Source organism: Eretmochelys imbricata, chromosome 5 (genome assembly GCF_965152235.1).
Source record: "Eretmochelys imbricata isolate rEreImb1 chromosome 5, rEreImb1.hap1, whole genome shotgun sequence".
Lineage (NCBI taxonomy): Eukaryota > Metazoa > Chordata > Testudines > Cheloniidae > Eretmochelys > Eretmochelys imbricata.
This window is the reverse complement of record NC_135576.1, coordinates 14,846,695-14,867,297: the sequence shown is the minus strand read 5'-3', so window position 1 is coordinate 14,867,297 and position 20,603 is coordinate 14,846,695. Positions and strand designations below refer to the sequence as shown.

General features: G+C 42.5%; 1 protein-coding gene across 1 annotated transcript in view; it reads right to left on the bottom strand.

Moving 5' to 3' along the window:
* CTIF (cap binding complex dependent translation initiation factor) overlaps positions 1–20,603 on the bottom strand; it is a 341,931-nt gene that overhangs the window by 213,584 nt on the left and 107,744 nt on the right. The window contains exons 4-6 of the mRNA XM_077816213.1: positions 15,681–15,803; positions 3,934–4,007; positions 2,652–2,756 (exon numbers count right to left, since the gene is read on the bottom strand). Of these exons, the coding sequence (XP_077672339.1) occupies positions 2,652–2,756; positions 3,934–4,007; positions 15,681–15,803 (302 nt within the window). The remainder of the gene's footprint in view (positions 1–2,651; positions 2,757–3,933; positions 4,008–15,680; positions 15,804–20,603) is intronic.

Here is a 20,603-nt window from a genome sequence, read left to right as displayed (position 1 = left end):
GCTTTAAGTTTTTCTTCCCACTGTCCCTGGATGAACAAAAAAACCAGCACAAGCAAAAGGAGAAACTGACTAACTAGCTGACTATCCAGGAGATAGAGAGAGAGAAGCTGTGTCTAAACAAACTGCTGCTGAATGCACAAAGTAAGCAAACGCAAAAAGAGAGACAAAAACTGTTCTCTGGTCTTTCAGTTCTAGTCGGGGTTATTTGTAATTTGTATTACTGACAATTCTTGGGAAATATTTTCAAACTCAAGCATGGCTGTTAAGTTGATGATGTTCATTTCACTTTTCTATTTCTGTTATCCCTTCTTATTTCAATTCGGCAGCTATATTATTTAGTTCTGGTAAGAGTTCTGGTGCACACTTTGTGTGAAAGGCAACAAACAAAAATAAAGCCCCAGTCCTGCAATCAGATTCACATGGGTGGCCTCTTGCATCTAAATGGGGGCCACTGCTTTCAACAATGCTCCACGTTGACACACAGATCTACCCATGCTGATCCAACTGGAGGATCAAGGCCTAAAGTTGTAGTTTATTACTATAAAGTTTTAATTTCCAATCAACCCGCCCAGAGTCCGCCCCCACTAAAACCTGCTGCATTTAAACTACATTATGCATCTGAGGTAGCCCACAAAGACATTCCTGACACATCCTTTTGAACTGAGCAACTATAGTCAGTAAGATCACTCGCTGTCCCTGTAACAAATGAGCATAACAAGGTGAATTAAGCATAGGGTTTTGTCTTTATCCTTGCTGTTGTGGATTTACGTTGGACTCTGATAAAGAAACCCCAAACCAACATTCAATAGTGTAGAATTAAAGACTTATTTGTCTAGTGCCTTTCATCCAAAAGGAGCCCAAAGCAAACTCTGAACTGCAGAATCATTGCCCGGCTGAAATCCAGCCACCTCTGCAATGAAACAATACAACTTTTTAATGGCACCCAGCAACACTGCATGCCAATTCAGGGCAGAAAATTAATAATACTGTATCAGGTAAATCTGAATATAGGAAGAATGCAATCACTCAATTAGAAATTGGTGAACACATCTACTATAGTGCAAAAGAATCCTGCATTAGCAGGGCAGATGATCCAATGAATATAAAAGGTCTCTTTCACCTCTGATGGCTGTGATTGTCTGAAAAGAGCCACGAGATCTTGAGCACAATGTATTTGATTTTTACATAGCACCCTTTGTACAAAATTCTTAAAAACAGAGGTAGACAAAAATATCACCAGTTAAAAATGCTTTAGAGGTTATTCTAGCTATTCTTTAAGATGCTATTTATAAACTCCATAGAATGCCAGTCCACAAAGACCTAGGCCAATGTTCTGAGCGCACCACGAAGATAGCATGCTTTGTTTCTCACCAGTTCAAGGGCCTGGTCTTCCACACTGCTATCTAAAATGGAAAAGTTACCAAGTCCTGTCCTTGGGATGCTCCACCAATTGCGATACAATGCTTAACTAAACATTCAGTCCTAGAGGGGTACGTTTTAATGTACTTGAAACTTTGACATTTTTTTCCAGCAAATGGAAAAACTGAATGAGTGCCATCTGGCTTCATTACATAAAAGGCATTTCTAATCCTTTCGGTCACTCCTTCTAAACAGGAACATACTTTTTCATCCCTCTTCAGACAAAAGTGAGCGCTATCTGAGGCCAAATTTAGCCCTGGAGTAACTATATCCTTATCTCTAAAGAAACTATACCCTTCCATTTGTGGTAGACTTTATGGAGTTACATCAAGGATTGACTGATATCGTGCCATAACTAGGACATACAGAATATGTAGCTGCCTCCATATCCATAGCCAGCACTGCTCCTTAACTGGTCAATGTTTAGGTGCCAGAACTGACTGGCTGGGAGAGGGGAGACCACCCACATTAAGATCTGGCAACTTCTCAACTTGCAGAAGCCTCGAACAGTGAGGCAATGATTTCTTTCTCCACCACTGGTGAGTCACACCTAGAATACTGCTCACAGTACTGGACACCTTAGCACCTGGAGGAGGCTCAGGTTGATAAACTGGAGGGAATGAAGAGAAGAACAAAGATGACGAAGGGACTGCAAGGACTGATTTATGAAGAAGGATTGGGAACATTATCAGTAAATACTTGTAGCTTTATACAACAATGGAGGAATACAGCCTCAGTGTAAAAGCATTTAGACTGTGTAAATGCCAAGGATAGAAAGGGACTGTTTAATAATGTACACAGGTTTATGGCTAGGAGATATAGGATGAAATTATGGCAAGGAAAATTTATGAAGAATATTTTCGTGTTCCACTATAGCACCGTGAAAATCTTGCTAGAGAAAAAGAGGTGGAAGCTGTGTCCCTTAGGATTTTTTAAACCAGAGATGGACCCAAATCAGATAACTGGGATCTAGTCCTTCCCATAGTTAAGAGATGTTTGACTCTAAGGGATTTAGTTTGGCCCCATATTTGTTGGAAACTGGCCTGGTCAAAGCAACAGAACAGTTCCACACTAGCCCCCCTCAGGAGATGACCCAAGCTTCCACTTCAAATTTCTAATACCTGCCACGTGTGACCCATTTGTGTTTCCCCACCCTGAAGCCGAGCACATGCACACAAACACCCACACACACACCCACACAGTATGAGAGAAGTCGACACCACGGCACTTACCCTTCTCTGTCTATGTGCGGGAGCGGGTGTTTGGGGGTGTTCCGGAGCTTCCTCTGAAACTGTGTGAAGTCCAGCTTTTCAGGCTGTAAATCCCAGGTTGCACCACTAGGAAGGGAGAGAGAGAACGCACTATTAATGAAATGTGTTCATGTTGGGAAGAGCATATCATCTATACTTGCCCATTACTTTCCAAAGGCTATTGTCTCTGGAGACATAGCTTCTACTTCCAGCAGTCCCTGACCAGGTACCTCCAGCTTTTACACTGCCACACTTAACTGCCCTTAATAAAAACTTTAGGTGCAGCATCTAAACTTTCTTAGCTGCACATGCTCTTAGCTTTTGAAAAGTTCCCCTCAGTCTTTTGCTGCAGCAGCTAGTCTGGTCCATGCAGTGGAGATGCCCTCTCAAGAATCCTCATCTCTTGCTTGGAAGATCCCTGCTGGAATGTGCATTACATAGCCTGGGGCACAGGATCAACAAGTGCCAAGGAGGACCCCTCCCTCCCGAGAGCAAAGCCTGCAGTGCTCTATGGACAGCACAGAATGGAGCACAAAGCTGAGAGGAAAGTTTATTTTATTGATTTAATCTTTCGTGGTTGATTGCAGCAGTACCCTCTCAGTGCCCACGTGCTGGAATGGAAACTGAAGAGCTCCTGCCACAAGTACTGATGCAAACTGCATGATATATAAACTGATGCACTGCTGATATATGGACAAACAACTGGATTCACCCAAGTCCCTGAGAGGCCTCTTCGCTTTTGTGTATCAAGATTCCTCGACAAATATGGGCATGCCTACACAGCAACTGGAGGTGTTATTGCAGCTCAGGTAGCTAGCATGGTTAAAAACAGCCATGAAGACACGGAGCACGGACCCCTGTGCAAGCTAGGGATATGAGTATGTATCCAGGGTTCTGGGAGGGCTTGTACAGCCAAGTGCCACCACGTCTTCACTGCTATTTTTATTCAAGCTGGCAGTGATATGCCTCCACAATGTGCAATCACACGTCCAACTGTAGCACAGACATCACCTTAAACTAGTCACATTAGTGCACCTTTCAGATGTTTGGTGTGCAAACAATCCCACCGACCTCCTCTAGGTTGAACTCCAGCAAAAATAAGGTGCACGTTATCTGCACTTAGGATGAGGGACTGGACTGGAGAGGAGGAGGCATGGCAGTCTCCAAGTTGCAATGCTTGCATGTCTATAGAAGAGCCCTGAGGAGAAGGACAAAAGAGGTCATATTCCATCTGTCTTGTGAAAGAGCTTTTAAAGGAGCTTACCTGAAGGAATCAAAGGTATTGGCTGCCCAGATATCTGTCCCCAACATGTCCAGGGAGTTGTCTTTGTTGCCATTCTAAAAAAGAGGGGAAAGAATTGTTATTATTGAGGAATTACGATGAGCTTCCTGACCCAACATATAACTCTGCCACTGAGTATTAGCAACACTCTTCATCTGGGTGAAATACAGACACACTACAATGAACAGCATTTTGGGTGGGTCTCACATTTCCCCAATTGCTTCTGAGACTTGTTAGGCTTTCCCATTTTTAACCCCTATTTTAAGAAGGTGATAACTCATAGGGACAGGTTTTCTCTGGTCCAATGAAAATTTGAATATGAAGTCTCATTGCACAAACTGAAAAGTTGGTAAATTAGGTGGAGCCGAAACCTGCCCCAATTACTCCAGGGAATTTGGTGTCAACTCAACCATGAGCAGCCAAATGGCTACTGGGAATGATCCAGGACTGACGGGAACAAGGCAGAAACTGGGTGTTGGGGAGGGATAATGTTTGGAAGATGTTTGGACACCATGATGTCCCTGATGGCATTATGTCCCCCCATTCACCAGCACAAGCCACTTGGAAGGAGAAAGCATTGACTTAGAATGCCAGGGGACTTCTCCTGATAAGGAGAGGGCTCTGGCTCTGATCTAGGTGTGACATCCCTCCCTCCCAAACCTTGGCTTGTAAGCCTTACAGGGTCTATCAGGACTTGGCTTCACAGAGGAAACATAGTTTGCCAGGTTTAAGGCTTGCTGGCCAGTGAGCTCATCCCTCAGATTTGGCCCTGACTGAATCAAATCCAATCCAGCTACATATCCATTTCCCTGAATTTGAAGGGGCTCCCTTTTTGTAGCTAACTGTGAAGCAGTTTTAGTGGTCACGACAAGAGAGCTCTCCTTATCTACAGAGATACAAAAACACCGACACTCCAGCATTTCACCAGGCTGAGTTATCTGATGAGACATCAGACACCTTTATGGTTTACAGCTATGATAATTACTGCTCGAGATCCGACAGTAACACCATTTCTTCTGGCTCAGCACAATATCAGATCATGAGATACCATGATACCACATAACTCACATGATAATTGTGCCATTACTATGTGTCACCACTGCAGACTAGAAGAGCTTGGGTGCCCAACTCCATAACGTACAAAAAAATAGCATTATGGAGGGATGGGAGAGGGAGGTCTGATAGGGCTAGCCCGAAGACTTTGGAAGTACAGGGCCATTGTTAGCTCCCACACAAACCAGTGAATGATGTCACGCTTACAGTTTACAGAAACATTCTTTAGTTCTTTCCAAAGGCACTACCCTTTGAGCAACAAGCACTTGGCTAAGGGAGATGAATGCTTTGTCCTTTTGTTTCATAGCCCCAGATTAGCCTGTCATAAATGTGCAGTTTCGACACGCATTGGGTGAAGGACCTCGGAGGAACGCCACTGTTTCAGAGGCAAAATCACTCTGTGTTATCTCCAGCAAAGCTGCTTACCTTGAGCACATAGGATACTCGCTGTCAACATTTACACTTAACAATCATCTGACTACTGCAGCCCCACTAAGATATGAACCTAACTACATAAATGGTGTGAAAGCAAATACACTGTAGGTCAGCACACAGCATTTCATCCTCCCTGATATGTATCGAACCACTTGTGTTGCAAACATAGGGGGGAAACCCAAGTGTTTTAAGAAAACAAAGTCAAACTGAGCTCCTTGCATTTTCTTTTCAAAGTGAAATGGTGCTAGGAGAAAGTGTTGGCTTGACAGCTCTGAAGTCTTTACTCTTCTGTTTGTCCACAGAATGGTTGCAACATATATAACACCAGTATAAGCAAGCATTCTCTGTACTGCCCTACCAACATACCTCAACCATACAGTGGCCACCATATAGCCATCAAATGGCAACAACTTTCCATCACTCACTACCAACCTGAGTAGGATTTGAACCAGCAGTCAAGAAGGAAAAGACTGCATAGAGTTATCGGTCCCTTGAGCCAACCAGTCTGTGAAACCTAACAGGTCTCAATCTTCACTAGTTGGGCAAACAGACTGGGACAAGGAGCCTGGGAGGCGTGTACGAAATTTTAGCTGGTACAGACTTCGCTAGTGCTTTTTATGTAGCCTATTGTAAAACTAAGCAAACATCTAGATGGGTTGATGTACCCCCTGGAAGACCTTTGTGTACCCTCAGGGGTACATGTACCCCTGGTTGAGAACCACTGCTCTGTGCCACCTCGAAGTACCGGCCCACCCCATTCCATGTCCCATCTCCAGCTGTGGCCATCTTTGATGTTTCAGAGGAAGGAGACAACAAAACAAAACAGAATACACTGCAGGGTGGGGAGGATCCCTTCCAAAGCCCATTATCAGTGTCCTGAGCTATTCATTTTCCACTGAAAGTGAGCTGTAGCTTATGCTCAAATAAATTTCTTAGTCTCCAAGGTGCCACAAGTACTCCTTTTCTTTTTGCTAATACAGACTAACATGGCTGCTACTCTGAAACCTGAGCTATTCAGTTACCCAGTTCTCTAGTTAAAGTTACATGGATCAATCGGTAAAACACTGTGCTCCATTTCAGTCACTCACTTCAATGCATATGTCCCTCCACACTTAAGATTTTTATTTCAAGTCAACTTTTTAAATAGATTTCAATCACAATTTAAAAGCCGTGGTATTCAGTTGTGAAGTCTTGGCGAACTGAAGGACCAGTGAGGTAGTATATATGTAAGACTATACAAGGCAGTGTATATGGAAGCCTATACAAGGCATAGCTGTGGACACTGAAAAGCTCTCAGTATGGTCCTGAAACTCAGTAATAAAAGAGGCTGGTTCTCAAATCCTGATGCAAAAGGTATTTTAAGATAGTTCCCTGGGACGGCAATTATAACTATAATCAGCTTTAAACTTCAAGATCCCAATGACCCAACACGTGAGTTTAAATAATCATTTGTACTCAAGTGGAGTTGGAATATTACTCCCAAAAATTAATGGACTAATTAACAGTGCTGATTGAAAGACAGAGTGATGAGAGCATTATAAATGCTTAGACGGATTAAGGAGATTTGATCAAACAGATCCTACACACATTATGGGACTAGACACGTTAGGGACTCTGTTCTCAAAATCCTGTGTGCACAAATGCAGGTGGACAAAATCTACATCAGTGGTGTGCCTAATGCGTGTGCAGTCACAGTACATGTGCCCACATAACATAGTGATGGCACAAGCAAATGACCAGCTATGAGTCTGGCTAGTGAAGGAGAAACAGAGCTCAAGAATAGGTTTGCAGAGTTGGAAAATGAAGAAGGGGCTCAGCAGGTAGTCACCGAAGGTGGAAGGGCAAGGAAGAAGAGAAGAGCGGCTAGTCCTATAGGAAAAGGGGAAGAGTTAATGGAGACTACACCAAATATGAGCCCCAGGAGGATACAGGATGAGTTAAAGACGATTACAAGGGAGAACAGGAATGGAAAGAACTTGCAGCCAGAGGGAACAGGGGATAGACTGGAGAATAACACCGTCACCAGGAAAAGGCAGGTCTATGTGATTGGGGACTCTTTACTGAGAAGAATAGACAGGCCTGTAACCAGAGCTGATCCAGAGAATAGGAGGGTGTACTGTCTTCCAGGTGCTAAGATACGGGATGTAGACATGAGGTTGAAAAGGATTCTAAAGGGAGCAGGAAAGAATCCCCTAATTATCCTTCATGTGGGAACAAATGATACGGCTAGATTCTCACTGGAAAGTATTAAGGGAGACTATGCTAGGCAGGGGGAAGACGCTTAAGGAAATCAAGGCTCAGGTGATCTTTAGTGGGATTCTGCCTGTTCCTAGAGAAGGGCAACAAAGGTGTGACAAGATTATGACAACTATCAACAGATGGCTTAGGCAGTGGTGCTATAAGGAGGGCTTTGGGATGTATGGCCTCTGGGAGGCATTCATGGACAGAGGACAGTTCTCTCGGGATGGACTTCATCTGAGTAGGGAAGGAAATAGACTTCTAGGATGGAGGCTGGCACAACTGATTAAGAGAGCTTTAAACTAGGAATTTGGGGGAGATGGTTGGGAGATGTCCAGGTAATCTCCATGCCAGAGTTTAGCATTGAGAGGAAAGAAAACGAAGTAAGAGAGGATACAGCCGTGGGTAGGAGGAAGGGCAGTGTAGATACCAGTCTAATAGGTTATACTGGCTGTAGAATGACTGTGCCTAATAGGGTACAGAATGTGAGTGAGGCCAAACAACAAAAATTAAGACTTTTGTACACCTATGCGAGGAGCCTAGGTAACAAAATGGAGGAACTAGAGCTACTGGTGCAGGAAGTGAAACCAGATATTATAGGGATAACAGAAACATGGTGGAATAGTAGTCATGACTGGACTACAGGTATTGAAGGGTATGTGCTCTTTAGGAAAGACCGAAATAAAGGTAAAGGTGGTGGAGTAGCATTGTATATCAATGATGAGGTAGAATGTAAAGAAATAAGAAGCGATGAAATGGATAAGACAGTCCGTCTGGGCAAAAATTACATTGGAGAAGAATACTATTAGAGCCTCTGCTGGGATAGTGCTTGGTAAAACACTGTGCTCCATTTCAGTCACTCACTTCAATGCATATGTCCCTCCACACTTAAGATTTTTATTTCAAGTCAACTTTTTAAATAGATTTCAAATTATTTAATTTGAAATAATTAAATAATTATTTCAATAAGGTAGCTTTCCTTGCTGATCCCTCCCTTCTTCCACTCCCTGTATGCGTTCTGCTTTTTCTTAATTACCTCTCTGAGATGCTTGCTCATCCAGCTTGGTCTACAACTCCTGCCTATGAATTTTTTCCCCTTTCTTGGGATGCAGGCTTCTGATAGCTTCTGCAGCTTTGATTTAAAATAATCCCAGGCCTCCTCTACCTTTAGATCCATAAATTCTTCAGCCCAATCCACTTCCCTAACTAATTTCCTTAATTTTTGAAAGTCAGCCCTTTTGAAGGGCCGGGATATAATTTGGATATGGATAGAGTCCTTTTTAATGTTTTTAATGAAGTAAATACTAATGGAAACTGCATGATCATGGGAGACTTTAACTTCCCAGATATAGACTGGAGAACGAGTGCTAGTAATAATAATAGGGCTCAGATTTTCCTAGATGCGATAGCTGATGGATTCCTTCATCAAGTAGTTGCTGAACCAACTAGAGGGGACGCCATTTTAGATTTGGTTTTGGTGAGTAGTGAGGACCTCATAGAAGAAATGGTTGTAGGGGATAATCTTGGCTCAAGTGATCATGAGCTAATTCAGTTCAAACTGAACGGAAGGATTAACAAAAATAAATCTGCAACTAGGGTTTTTGATTTCAAAAGGGCTGACTTTCAAAAATTAAGGAAATTAGGTAGGGAAGTGGATTGGGCTGAAAAATTTATGGATCTAAAGGCAGAGGAGGCCTGGGATTATTTTAAATCAAAGCTGCAGAAGCTATCAGAAGCCTGCATCCCAAGAAAGGGGAAAAAATTCATAGGCAGGAGTTGTAGACCAAGCTGGATGAGCAAGCATCTCAGAGAGGTAATTAAGAAAAAGCAGAACGCATACAGGGAGTGGAAGAAGGGAGGGATCAGCAAGGAAAGCTACCTTATTGAGGTGAGAACATGTAGGGATAAAGTGAGACAGGCTAAAAGTCAAGTAGAGTTGGACCTTGCAAAGGGAATTAAAACCCATAGTAAAAGGTTCTATAGCCATATAAATAAGAAGAAAACAAAGAAAGAAGAAGTGGGAACGCTAAACGCTGAGGAAGGAGTGGAGGTCAAGGATAATCTAGGCATGGCCCAATATCTAAACAAATACTTTGCCTCAGTCTTTAATAAGGCTAAAGAGGATCTTAGGGATAATGGTAGCATGACAAATGGGAATGAGGATATGGATGCAGATATTACCATATCTGAGGTAGAAGCGAAACTCGAACAGCTTATTGGGACTAAATCGGGGGGCCCAGATAATCCTCATCCAAGAATATTAAAGGAATTGGCACATGAAATTGCAAGCCCATCAGCAAGAATTTTTAATGAATCTGTAAACTCAGGGGTTGTACCATATGATTGGAGAATTGCTAACATAGTTCCTATTTTTAAGAAAGGGGAAAAAAGTGATCCGGGTAACTATAGTCCTGTTAGTTTGATATCTGTAGTATGCAAGGTCTTGGAAAAAATTTTGAAAGAGAATGTAGTTAAGGACATTGAAGTCAATGGTAAATGGGACAAAATACAACATGGTTTTACAAAAGGTAGATCGTGCCAAACCAACCTGATCTCCTTCTTTAAGAAAGTAACAGATTTTTTAGACAAAGGAAACGCAGTGGATCTAATTTACCTAGATTTCAGTAAGGCGTTTGATACCGTGCCACATGGGGAATTATTAGTTAAATTGAGTAAGATGGGGATCAATAGGAAAATTGAAAGGTGGATAAGGAATCGGTTAAAGGGGAGACTACAACGGGTCCTACTGAAAGGTGAACTGTCAGGCTGGAGGAAGGTTACCAGTGCAGTTCCTCAAGGATCGGTTTTGGGACCAATCTTATTTAATCTTTTTATTACTGACCTCGGCACAAAAGTGGAAGTGTGCTAATAAAGTTCGCGGATGATACAAAGCTGGGAAGTATTGTCAATTTAGAGAAGGATATCCTACAGGAGGATCTGGATGACCTTGTAAACTGGAGTAATAGTAATAAGATGAAATTTAATAGTGAGAAGTGTAAGATCATGCATTTAGGGATTAACAACAAGAATTTTCGTTATAAGCTGGGGATGCATCAATTAGAAGTAACGGAGGAGGAGAAGGACCTTGGAGTATTGGTTGATCATAGGATGACTATGAGCCGCCAATGTGATATGGCCGCGAGAAAAGATAATGAGGTCTTGGGATGCATCAGGAGAGGTATTTCCAGTAGAGATAAGGAGGTTTTAGTACCGTTATACAAGGCACTGGTGAGACCTCACCTGGAATACTGTGTGCAGTTCTGGTCTCCCATGATTAAGAAGGATGAATTCAAACTGGAACAGGTACAGGAAAGGGCTACTAGGATGATCCGAGGAATGGAAAACTTGTCTTATGAAAGGCGACTCAAGGAGCTTGGCTTGTTTAGCCTAACTAAAAGAAGGTTGAGGGGAGATATGATTGCTCTCTATAAATATATCAGAGGGATAAATACCGGAGAGGGAGAGGAATTATTTAAGCTCAGTACCAATGTGGACACAAGAACAAACGGATATAAACTGGCCACCAGGAAATTTAGACTAGAAATTAGATGAAGGTTTCTAACCATCAGAGGAGTGAAGTTTTGGAATAGCCTTCCAAGCGAAGCAGTGGGGGCAAAAGATCTATCTGGCTTTAAGATTAAACTCGATAAATTTATGGAGGAGATGGTATGACGGGATAACATGGATTTGGTAATTAAATATTCATGGTAAATAGGCCCAATGGCCTGTGATGGGATATTAGATGGGGTGGGATCTGAGTTACCCAGGAAAGAATTTTCTGTAGTATCTAGCTGGTGAATCTTGCTCATATGCTCAGGGTTTAGCTGATCACCACATTTGGGGTCGGGAAGGAATTTTCCTCCAGGGCAGATTGAAAGAGGCCCTGGAGGTTTTTCGCCTTCCTCTGTAGTATGGGGCACAGGTCACTTGCTGGAGGATTCTCTGCTCCTTGAAGCCTTTAAACCACGATTTGAGGACTTCAATAGCATAGACATAGGTGAGAGGTTTTTTGCAGGAGTGGTGGGTGAAATTCTGTGGCCTGCGTTGTGCAGGAGGTCAGACTAGATGATCATAATGGTCCCTTCTGACCTAAATATCTATGAATCTATTTATGCCTGCAACTGCAGTAAATTCTCCCAAATAAATGAGACATTTAAATGCACACAAAGTGGGTTTTGAAAATCTGCCCATTTATGACACAAACTTTTTTATCATTCCTTCCCATCCATTCCTTTGCAAATCAATCTGAATACAGAATTATTTTTGTTACATTAGTATCAGGGTAGATAATGAACGTTTTTTTAAAAAATCAGATTTTTAAATTTAATTTAAATATAATTTTCCTTTAAAAATGTAGTATGAAATTATGATAATCTATGTCAAAGGCCAAAACTTACTATGATCTACTAAATCATTTAAATTAACTAAAATAATAATATTAAGCAGTACATAAGAGTGGCCATACTAGGCAAGACCAACGGTCCATCTAGCCCAGTATCCTGTCTTCCAACAGTGGCCAATGCCAGGTGCTTCAGAGGGAATGAACAAAACAGGGCAGTTATTGAGTCATCCAGCTCATGTCACCCAGTCCCAGCTACTGGCAGTCAGAGGTTTAGAGACACCTGAACTATGGGGTTGTGTCCCTAATGATCTTGGCTAATAGCCATGAATGGACCTATCCTCCATGAACTTATCTAATTCTTTTTTGAACTCAGTTCTATTTTTGGCCTTCACAACATCCCCTGGCAACCAGTTCCACAGGTTGACTGAGCATTGTGTGAAGAAATACTTCCTTTTGTTTGTTTAAAACCTGCTGCCTATTAATTTCATTGGGTGACTGCTGGTTATGTTGTTATGTGAAGGGGCAAATAACACTTTCCTACTCACTTTCTCCACACCATTCATGATTTTATAGGACTCTATCATATCCCCCCTAAGTCACCGCTTTTCTATAGAAGAACATAAGAACGGCCCTATTGGGTCAGACCAAAGGTCCATTTAGCCCTGTATCCTGTCTTCTGACAGTGGCCAATGCCAGGTGCCCCAGAGGGAATGAACAGAACAGGCAATCACCAAGTGATTCATCCCCTGCCACCGACAGGAAACAGGCAAGGGATACCATCCCTGCCTATCTTGGCTAATAGCCATTGATGGACCTATTCTAAGCTAAACCATCGCAGTCTTTTTGATCTCTCCTCATATGGAAGATGTGCCATCCCCCTCATCATTTTAACTGCCCTTCTCTGTAATGTTTTCTAATTCTAAAACATCTTTTTCCGAGATGGAGGGGACCAGAATAGCTGCAGTATTCAAGGCTGGGCATACCATGGAGTTATATACTGGCATTATAATATTTATTGTCTTATTATCTGTCCCTTTCCTAATGATTCCCAACATTCTGCTAGCTTTTTTGACTGCCGCTGCATACTAAATAGATATTTTCAGAGAACTATCCATGGTGACTCCAAAATCTCTTTCTTGAGTGGTAAAAACTAATTTAGACCCATCATTTTGTACGCACAGTTGGGATTATTTTTTCCAGTGTGCATTACTTTGCACTTATCAACACTGAATTTCATCTGCCATTTTGTTGCCCAGTCACCCAGTTTTGTGAGATCCTTTTTTAACTCTTGTCAGTCAACTTTTGTCTTAATGATCTCAAGTAATTTTATATCGTCTGCAAACTTTGACACCTCACAGTTCACCCCCTTTTCCAGATCACTTATGAATATGTCAGACAGCACTGGCCCTAGCATAGATCCTTTGGGGACCTCTCTAATGACCTCTCTCCACTGGGAAGCTGACCATTTATTCCTACCCTTTATTTCCTATCTTTTAATCAGTTACTGATCCAGGAGAGGCGTACCCTCTTATCCCGTGACTGCTTACTTTGCTCAAGAGCCTTTAGTGAGGGACCTTGTCAAAGGCTTTCTGAATGTCCAAGTACACTATATCCACTGGATCACCTTTCTCCACATGCTTGTTGACTGCCCTCAAAGAATTCTGATGGATTGGTGAGGCATGATTCCCCTCTACAACAGCCATGTTGACTTTTCCCCAACACACTGTGTTCATCTATGTGTCCGATCATTCTGTTCTTTGCAATAGTTTCAACCAATTTTTATGATATTGAAGTTAGGCTTACTGGCTTGTAATTGCCAGGTTTGCCTCTGGAGCCCTTTTTTAAATATTGGCATCACATTAGCTATCCTTCAGCCATCTGGTACAGAGGCTGATTTAAGTGATAGGTTACATACCCCAGCTAGTAGTTCTGCAATTTCATATTTGAGTTTGTTCAGAACTCTTGGGTGAATAACATTTGGTCCTGGTCACCTATAACTGTTTTATCAATTTGTTGCAAAACCTCCTCTATTGACACCTCAGTCCCTCAGTTCTGTCACCTAAAAAGAATGGCTCAGGTATAGGAATCTGCCTCACATCCTCTGAAGCGAAGACTGACGCAAACAACTTGTTTAGCTTCTCCACAACAGCCTTGTTTGCTGCCACAGTTTCAAAGAAAGTCAAACCATTGAACTGGTAGAAGTCACTGGTTAAACACCTGGAACCAGTTTGATGAAGTGCTAACCCAGCTATGACTGCCTTTTGCAGGTAAATAGAGAATATTTTTTTAAATTTCAGTTTATTCATCTAGTTCAGTGATTATATTTCATTCAAAGTTAAGAAATTGATTGGGTTTGGAAAACACAGGAAAGCTTGTTTTCCTCTTCTAATCTATGAATAAAAATTAGGTGTGAGGATGAGATCTACTAGTTCTAAAGACTGAAGGATTTGGGGACCTGAAACAATCAGTTCAATTCACTAACTACAGATGATACTTCCTTTGTTTAATAAATCAGTTGGTTTAATGTATTCAGCAAATTTTAAAATGCTCTTTGTGCACTTTAATTGAATTACAATTTCCAGCCAAAGAGAGCTTGACACAAATCATGAGTAAAATCTAATAAATAAGAAATACACCATTCACCATTTTCTAACATAATATAAATGTAAAAATTAAGAATGTGAATAAACACATATTAAGCAACATAACTGCTTTCATAAATACGTATAAATATAGTGTAACATGGTTAGCAAAAAGCAGTACCAAATTTAGCATCAAGGCTATATTTAGTTGGAAAATCAACTTTATTAATGGGTACCAATCAATGAGAATCAAACTTTCTTTAGGAAAATAACTGAAAAATACAAATGCAAAACAAGACTAAAATTGATTATTTAAATCAAGGTTCTCAGCTTGCTGATTTAAATCACTTAGATTTAATCACATAGAGTTCAATCAATCCCTCCTAATAAGCACCGCATATAAAATCACTGTACTTTCTATTACCATAAATAATGTAAACAATTGACTGAGCTTTGACCTTCCCAGTCACTTAAATACCAGGATTATCCTAGGTACCATGGTGAGTTCTATGTGCATATCACCTGGCAAGTTTCCCATGGATAAGAGCCTTCATCACACTGCCTCACCAGTTAATGTACCTTGGCAGCACACAATCAGCTAACAGCACTCACAGCTGCTGCAGGCCCCAAGACAGGCACTGAGCCGGAGACCAGAACTCTGTGCTGTGAGGTTTAGGCTAGTGGGTTGGTCGCATATTTTCACTTTTAATGGTGATCTGCAAAAATCTTTTTAAAACCATCTCTATAATATCCCAAAACTAAAGCACTCCCAGATTTCAAGCACAAATTAATTCCTTCTCCCTCTAGACTAAACTGACCAGCAGCAAACTTATTTTCCCACATTAAGGCACCCAATACTACTAAAAAGGCCTCTTCAAATGTAGACACCTGAGAGATGCATTCCAACCAGGCCTTTAGCAGTTAGGCCATACATTATGCAGACAGGTTAAGTATTTACACACACACACACACACACACACACCCATGTCATTAAAAGAATAAGCCCATGATTAACAGCAAGCGGAGCACATGATTGCAGCATTCCTTCATGGCTTTCATCAAACACTATCAGTTTATACCTTGGTTGAATGACTGAACTGGCTGCTTCTCCCTTGGCTGTCAGACCTTGATCCAGACCCAGGCCTGGAGCCTGAACAAGGCTGGGATCCTGAACTCCCACTGCTGCTGTGATCCCACTCTTCCTAGAAACAACAAACAACTCGCTTTAGTCAAGTGCAACTTAATTCCTAACCTAATGAAAAATGCCAGTCTAATACACTAGAGGGTCGGTGTAGTCTAAATCTTGCAGGCATAGCATTAGAAGACAAGAATCTGTGGCTCTGCCACAACTTTACTCTGTTGCCTTAGGTAAGTCACTTAATATCTCTGGACCAAATTCTGCCTTTATTTATACACTGTGCAACCCAACCAACTACAATGGGGCTGCGTGATGTTTGAATCCAGGCAGGGTTTGGCCCTTCATACCTCAGTTTCCCCATCGATAAAACCAGGATAATGCTGCTTACATTCCTTATTGTCTTGAGGACTAATTAATGTTTATTCAGCAACATGATGTACTGCTTCAGTGCTAAGTTTCATTAATTACCAAAGAAAAAAAAATATAAACTCATGTAGCGTATTTTCTTCTTTCTCTGTTTATTTCTTAGGCAATCAGACATCAGCTGTCCACACACCTTGAAAATATCTAGGCTCCGCCCTCCCACTATACTGAATAACTGTCGCCATTTTCGTCTGTGAAACAATTGTTCCAAATGTGCTGTCTTTATCCTCATTACACTTGCTATTATGTCAAAGAATCGGCAGGTTTCTGGGACTCTTGGGGGCAAGAGGCATCATATTCTAGTTTGCTAAACTGATTTGACCAGACATATTTACTCAAACAAGCCTGGAGGGGGATTTTTTTTCCAGGTGGTGGGAGAAGGGAAAAATATCTTTGGCAAGCTTGCGTCTTACAAGGCTTCGAAAGGTTTGCTTTGAAAAGCCCTTTGAAGGGGGAAAATATGCAAAAAAGATTATGTAGTGCAGAATGCTGACCTCCATTAAGGATTTTTAGAAATTGGAAAACAAAACGAGGCATTTGTATTAGAAAAAAGATGTAAGAGCTAACATGTTAAAGAGGGCTTTTGACATCTCACAAGTACTAACTGGGGCTTCTCAAGTCTTAGGTCACTGACATCCTATCATGAATTAAGAGACAGGACAGTCACCTTTACCATTAAGAGCCAGCTGGACACACTACCAGAGTGTGCTGTACACTGCTGCTTATACACCAGGGTACAGGTTCCAGTCATTAACCTTAGGAAGTCAGCCCTGCTTGATACAGTTTTTAATATGGCACAACTATATCAATTAGGAGGGTGATTTTTTAGCAATATAGTTATACCACCACAACCTCCAGTATGGATGCTGTCATACTGGAATGCAGGTGTCTTACACTAGTCTAGCTCGTTTCCCTTCTTATACCGGAATAAGCAAATTTATACAAGTGTGCCCACACTAAATGACTATAGTTAAATGCATACAACTTTGGCGTGTAGACAAGTCCTTGGTTTCCGAGCCTATTCTAACAAGGCCTTCATAGTCTGTGCCTGGAGAATATGTTTGTTCTTTATTCATTAAATAAATGGTACTTTGCTTAAATGCTAGTACAGTTTAGACTTGATTGCTGATGCTTGGAAAGAAGTGCTGACTGCCCACCCTGAGAGAGGCAGAAGGCTCAACCCTCAGAGGAGAAAATCAAACAAGCGAGATGAACCGGCACTGAAGTCATAAAGAGATGGGTTAGGAGGAGCTGTGGTCTCTGCCCAGAGATGTTTCACCTATGACAGATGGGGATCTGTGCTGACATGGAGCGAGCCCTCTGACTTTCAAACACATTTAACCCCTTAGGTAACTAGATTCTTCCCATAAAAAGAAAAGGAGTACTTGTGGCACCTTAGTATGTGTACGTCACCTGGGACTTAGCTAATTTCTGTGGTTTGGAAGAAGGCCATTGGAAATGCTGCTGAGAAATAGTGAGGATGACACAAGGCACAGTCAGATAGCCAAGCTAGGATGGAATAAAGACATTTATGGAGCCAACTACTGGGCTACAGCAAGGTGGCAGCTGTGTGAAGTGGTTAGGGAGTATGAGGCATGCAGACATCTACAGAACTGAGAAGAATCTCGTCAGGGGAGGGTAAACAGAAAAAGAGGCTGTGAGTAGAGCAGCGTGAATTTTTTCTACCAAGACTCAGCCCCTTCCCCCCCTCCCCCAAAAACGCAGATTTGGCTCAACCAAAACGTTTTGTGAATTTGTGTCTATTTCAGCAAACTGTTTCTGTAAAAAACAACCCTCCCCCCCCAAAAAACCCAACAGAAAAATACCCTAAAACAAACAAATCTGAAAAAAAAAATCAAAGCATTTCAGTTTGACATTTCCTATATTAAACGTTGTGACTTTGTTTCAAAATTACCTTTAGATGTTCTTTAAAAAAAATTTTTTTAAAGGAGAAAAACCTTGAAATGGAAACAAAATGTTTCATTTGACCCAAAAGAAACCCCCCCCCCCCCCCCCCCCATTTTTTGGACTTGCCAACAAACTGGACAATCCATTATTCACAGAGCTCTTGCTGTGATAAGAGTTATGGACTTCACATCTATGTTCTAAGGACTATATTCTAGGGATGGCATTAGGGGGGCTGTGTTGTGAGCTGGTGGGGTGAATATCCGAGTGCTGGGACCATTTGTTTGACTGGTGTTGGTTGCAGGGACAGTCTGACCATAGGTTTGTTTGTTTGAAAAGTGCGAATTGGGAGTGCTTTGTTCCAGGTGGGTCTTGAGTGGTTGATTGGAGGGAAGGCTTTGAGCTGGGGCAACTGCTTCGAGCCAGTAGCCTTATAAAAAAGGCAGCCAGTTGCCAACCGAGTGAGCAGCGAACAGAGCAGAGGCAAACAGAGGGAGTTTGCCTGGGAGGAGATCCCACAGAGTTTTTTACCTTTCAGGCTTCTGTGAGCAGTAAATACAACACCTGAAGGGGCTCTTAGAAAGAAGACAATATGGATAGTGAGCAATCAGCTGTTGTAACCTGCACAGGATGAGCTATGTTTGTCTTTCTCCCAGAGGATAGAAGCGACTCTGTCTGTATGAACTGCAAGCTGGTCTCCATATTGGAAGAGATGTTTAAAGGACTAGAGACCCAATTATCAACCCTGCTTTGCATCAGAGAAGATGAAGACTTTCTGGATAGAAGCCAGCAATTGGTACTGCAGGCACAGGATGCTGAAAAACCAGAGAGGGCAGTGCAGAATGGGGAAGAAAATTGGCAGAATGTGACCTCCAGAGGAAGAAAGAGGAGAACCCATGTATCCCCAATGCAGACAGAGGTAAGAAACCATTTTCAGGCTCTCTGCACAGGTACTATGGTGAAGAATGGTTTGGAAGAGTCATCTGAGAAAAGGGACCAGAAGGAAACCCCACTGACCAGAAGGCACAGGATGCATTGTCCTAGGGATGGGGGTTCCACGACCACCACTCCCAAGAGGAGGAGATGGGTGGTGGTGGTGGGGGGCTCCCTCCTAAGGGGGACAGAGTCATCCATCTGCCGTCCAGACCGGGAAACTCAAGAAGTGTGCTGCTTGCCTGGAGCTAGAATTCAGGATGTGACAGAGTGTCTGCCGAGACTGATCAAGCCCTCGGACCACTACCTCTTCCTACTTCTCCATGTGGGCACCAATGATACTGCCAAGAATGACGTTGAGTGCGTCACTGCAGGGAAGAAGGATAAAGGAGTTTGAGGTGCAAGTTGTGTTCTCGTCTATCCTCCCCAGGTAGGGACCATCAAATTGTGGAGGTAAATGCGTGGTTGCGCAGGTGGTGTTGGAGAGGGGGCTTTGGATTCTTCGACCATGGGATATCGTTCCAGGAAGAAGCATTGCTAGGAAGAGACGGGATCCACCTAACAGAGAGAGGGAAGAGCATCTTCACAGGCAGACTTGCTAACCTAGTGAGGAGGACTTTAAACTAGGTTCGCTGGGGGAAGGAGACCTAAGCCCTGAGGTAAGTGGGATACCAAGAGGAAACACAAGGAGGAGGGTGCAACAGGGAAGGCCTCCTGATTCATACTGAGAAAGTAGGGCAATCGGCTAGGTATCTTAGATGCCTGCGCACGAACGCAAGAAGCTTGGGAAACAAGCAGGAAGAATTGGAAGTCCTGGAAATGACAAGGAATTGTGATGTGATTGGAATAACAGAGACTTGGTGGGGTAACTCACATGACTGGAGCACTGTCATGGATGGGTATAAACTGTTCAGGAAGGACAGGCGGGGGAGAAAAGGTGGAGGAGTTGCACTGTATGTAAGAGAGCAGTATGATTGCTCAGGCCTCCAGTATGAAACTGGAGAAAAGCCTGTTGAGAGTCTTTGGGTTAAGTTTAGAGGCGAGAGCAACAAGGGTGATGTCGTGGTGGGTGTCTGCTATGGACCACCAGACCAGGAGGATGAGGTAGATGAGGCTTTCTTCAGACAACTAACAGAAGTTTCCAGATCACAGGCCCTGGTTCTCATAGGGGACTTCAATCACCCTGACACCTGTTGGGAGAGCAATACAGCAGTGCACAGACAATCCAGGAAGTTTTTGGAGAGTGTTGGGGACAACTTCCTGGTGCAAGTGCAAGTGGAGGAACCAACTAGGGGCCGTGTTCCTCTTGACCTGCTGTTCACAAACAGGGAAGAATTGGTAGGGGAAATAGAAGTGGGTGGCAACCTGGGCAGCAGTGACCATGAGATGGTCGAGTTCAGGATCCTGACAAAAGGAAGAAAAGAGAGCAGCAGAATACGGACCCTGGACTTCAGAAAAGCAGACTTTGACTCCCTCAGGGAGTCAGAATCCCCTGGGAGGCTAATATGAAGGGGAAAGGAGTCCAGGAGAGCAGGCTGTATTTTAAAGAAGCCTTATTGAGGGCACAGGAACAAGCCATCCTGATGTGCAGGAAGAATAACAA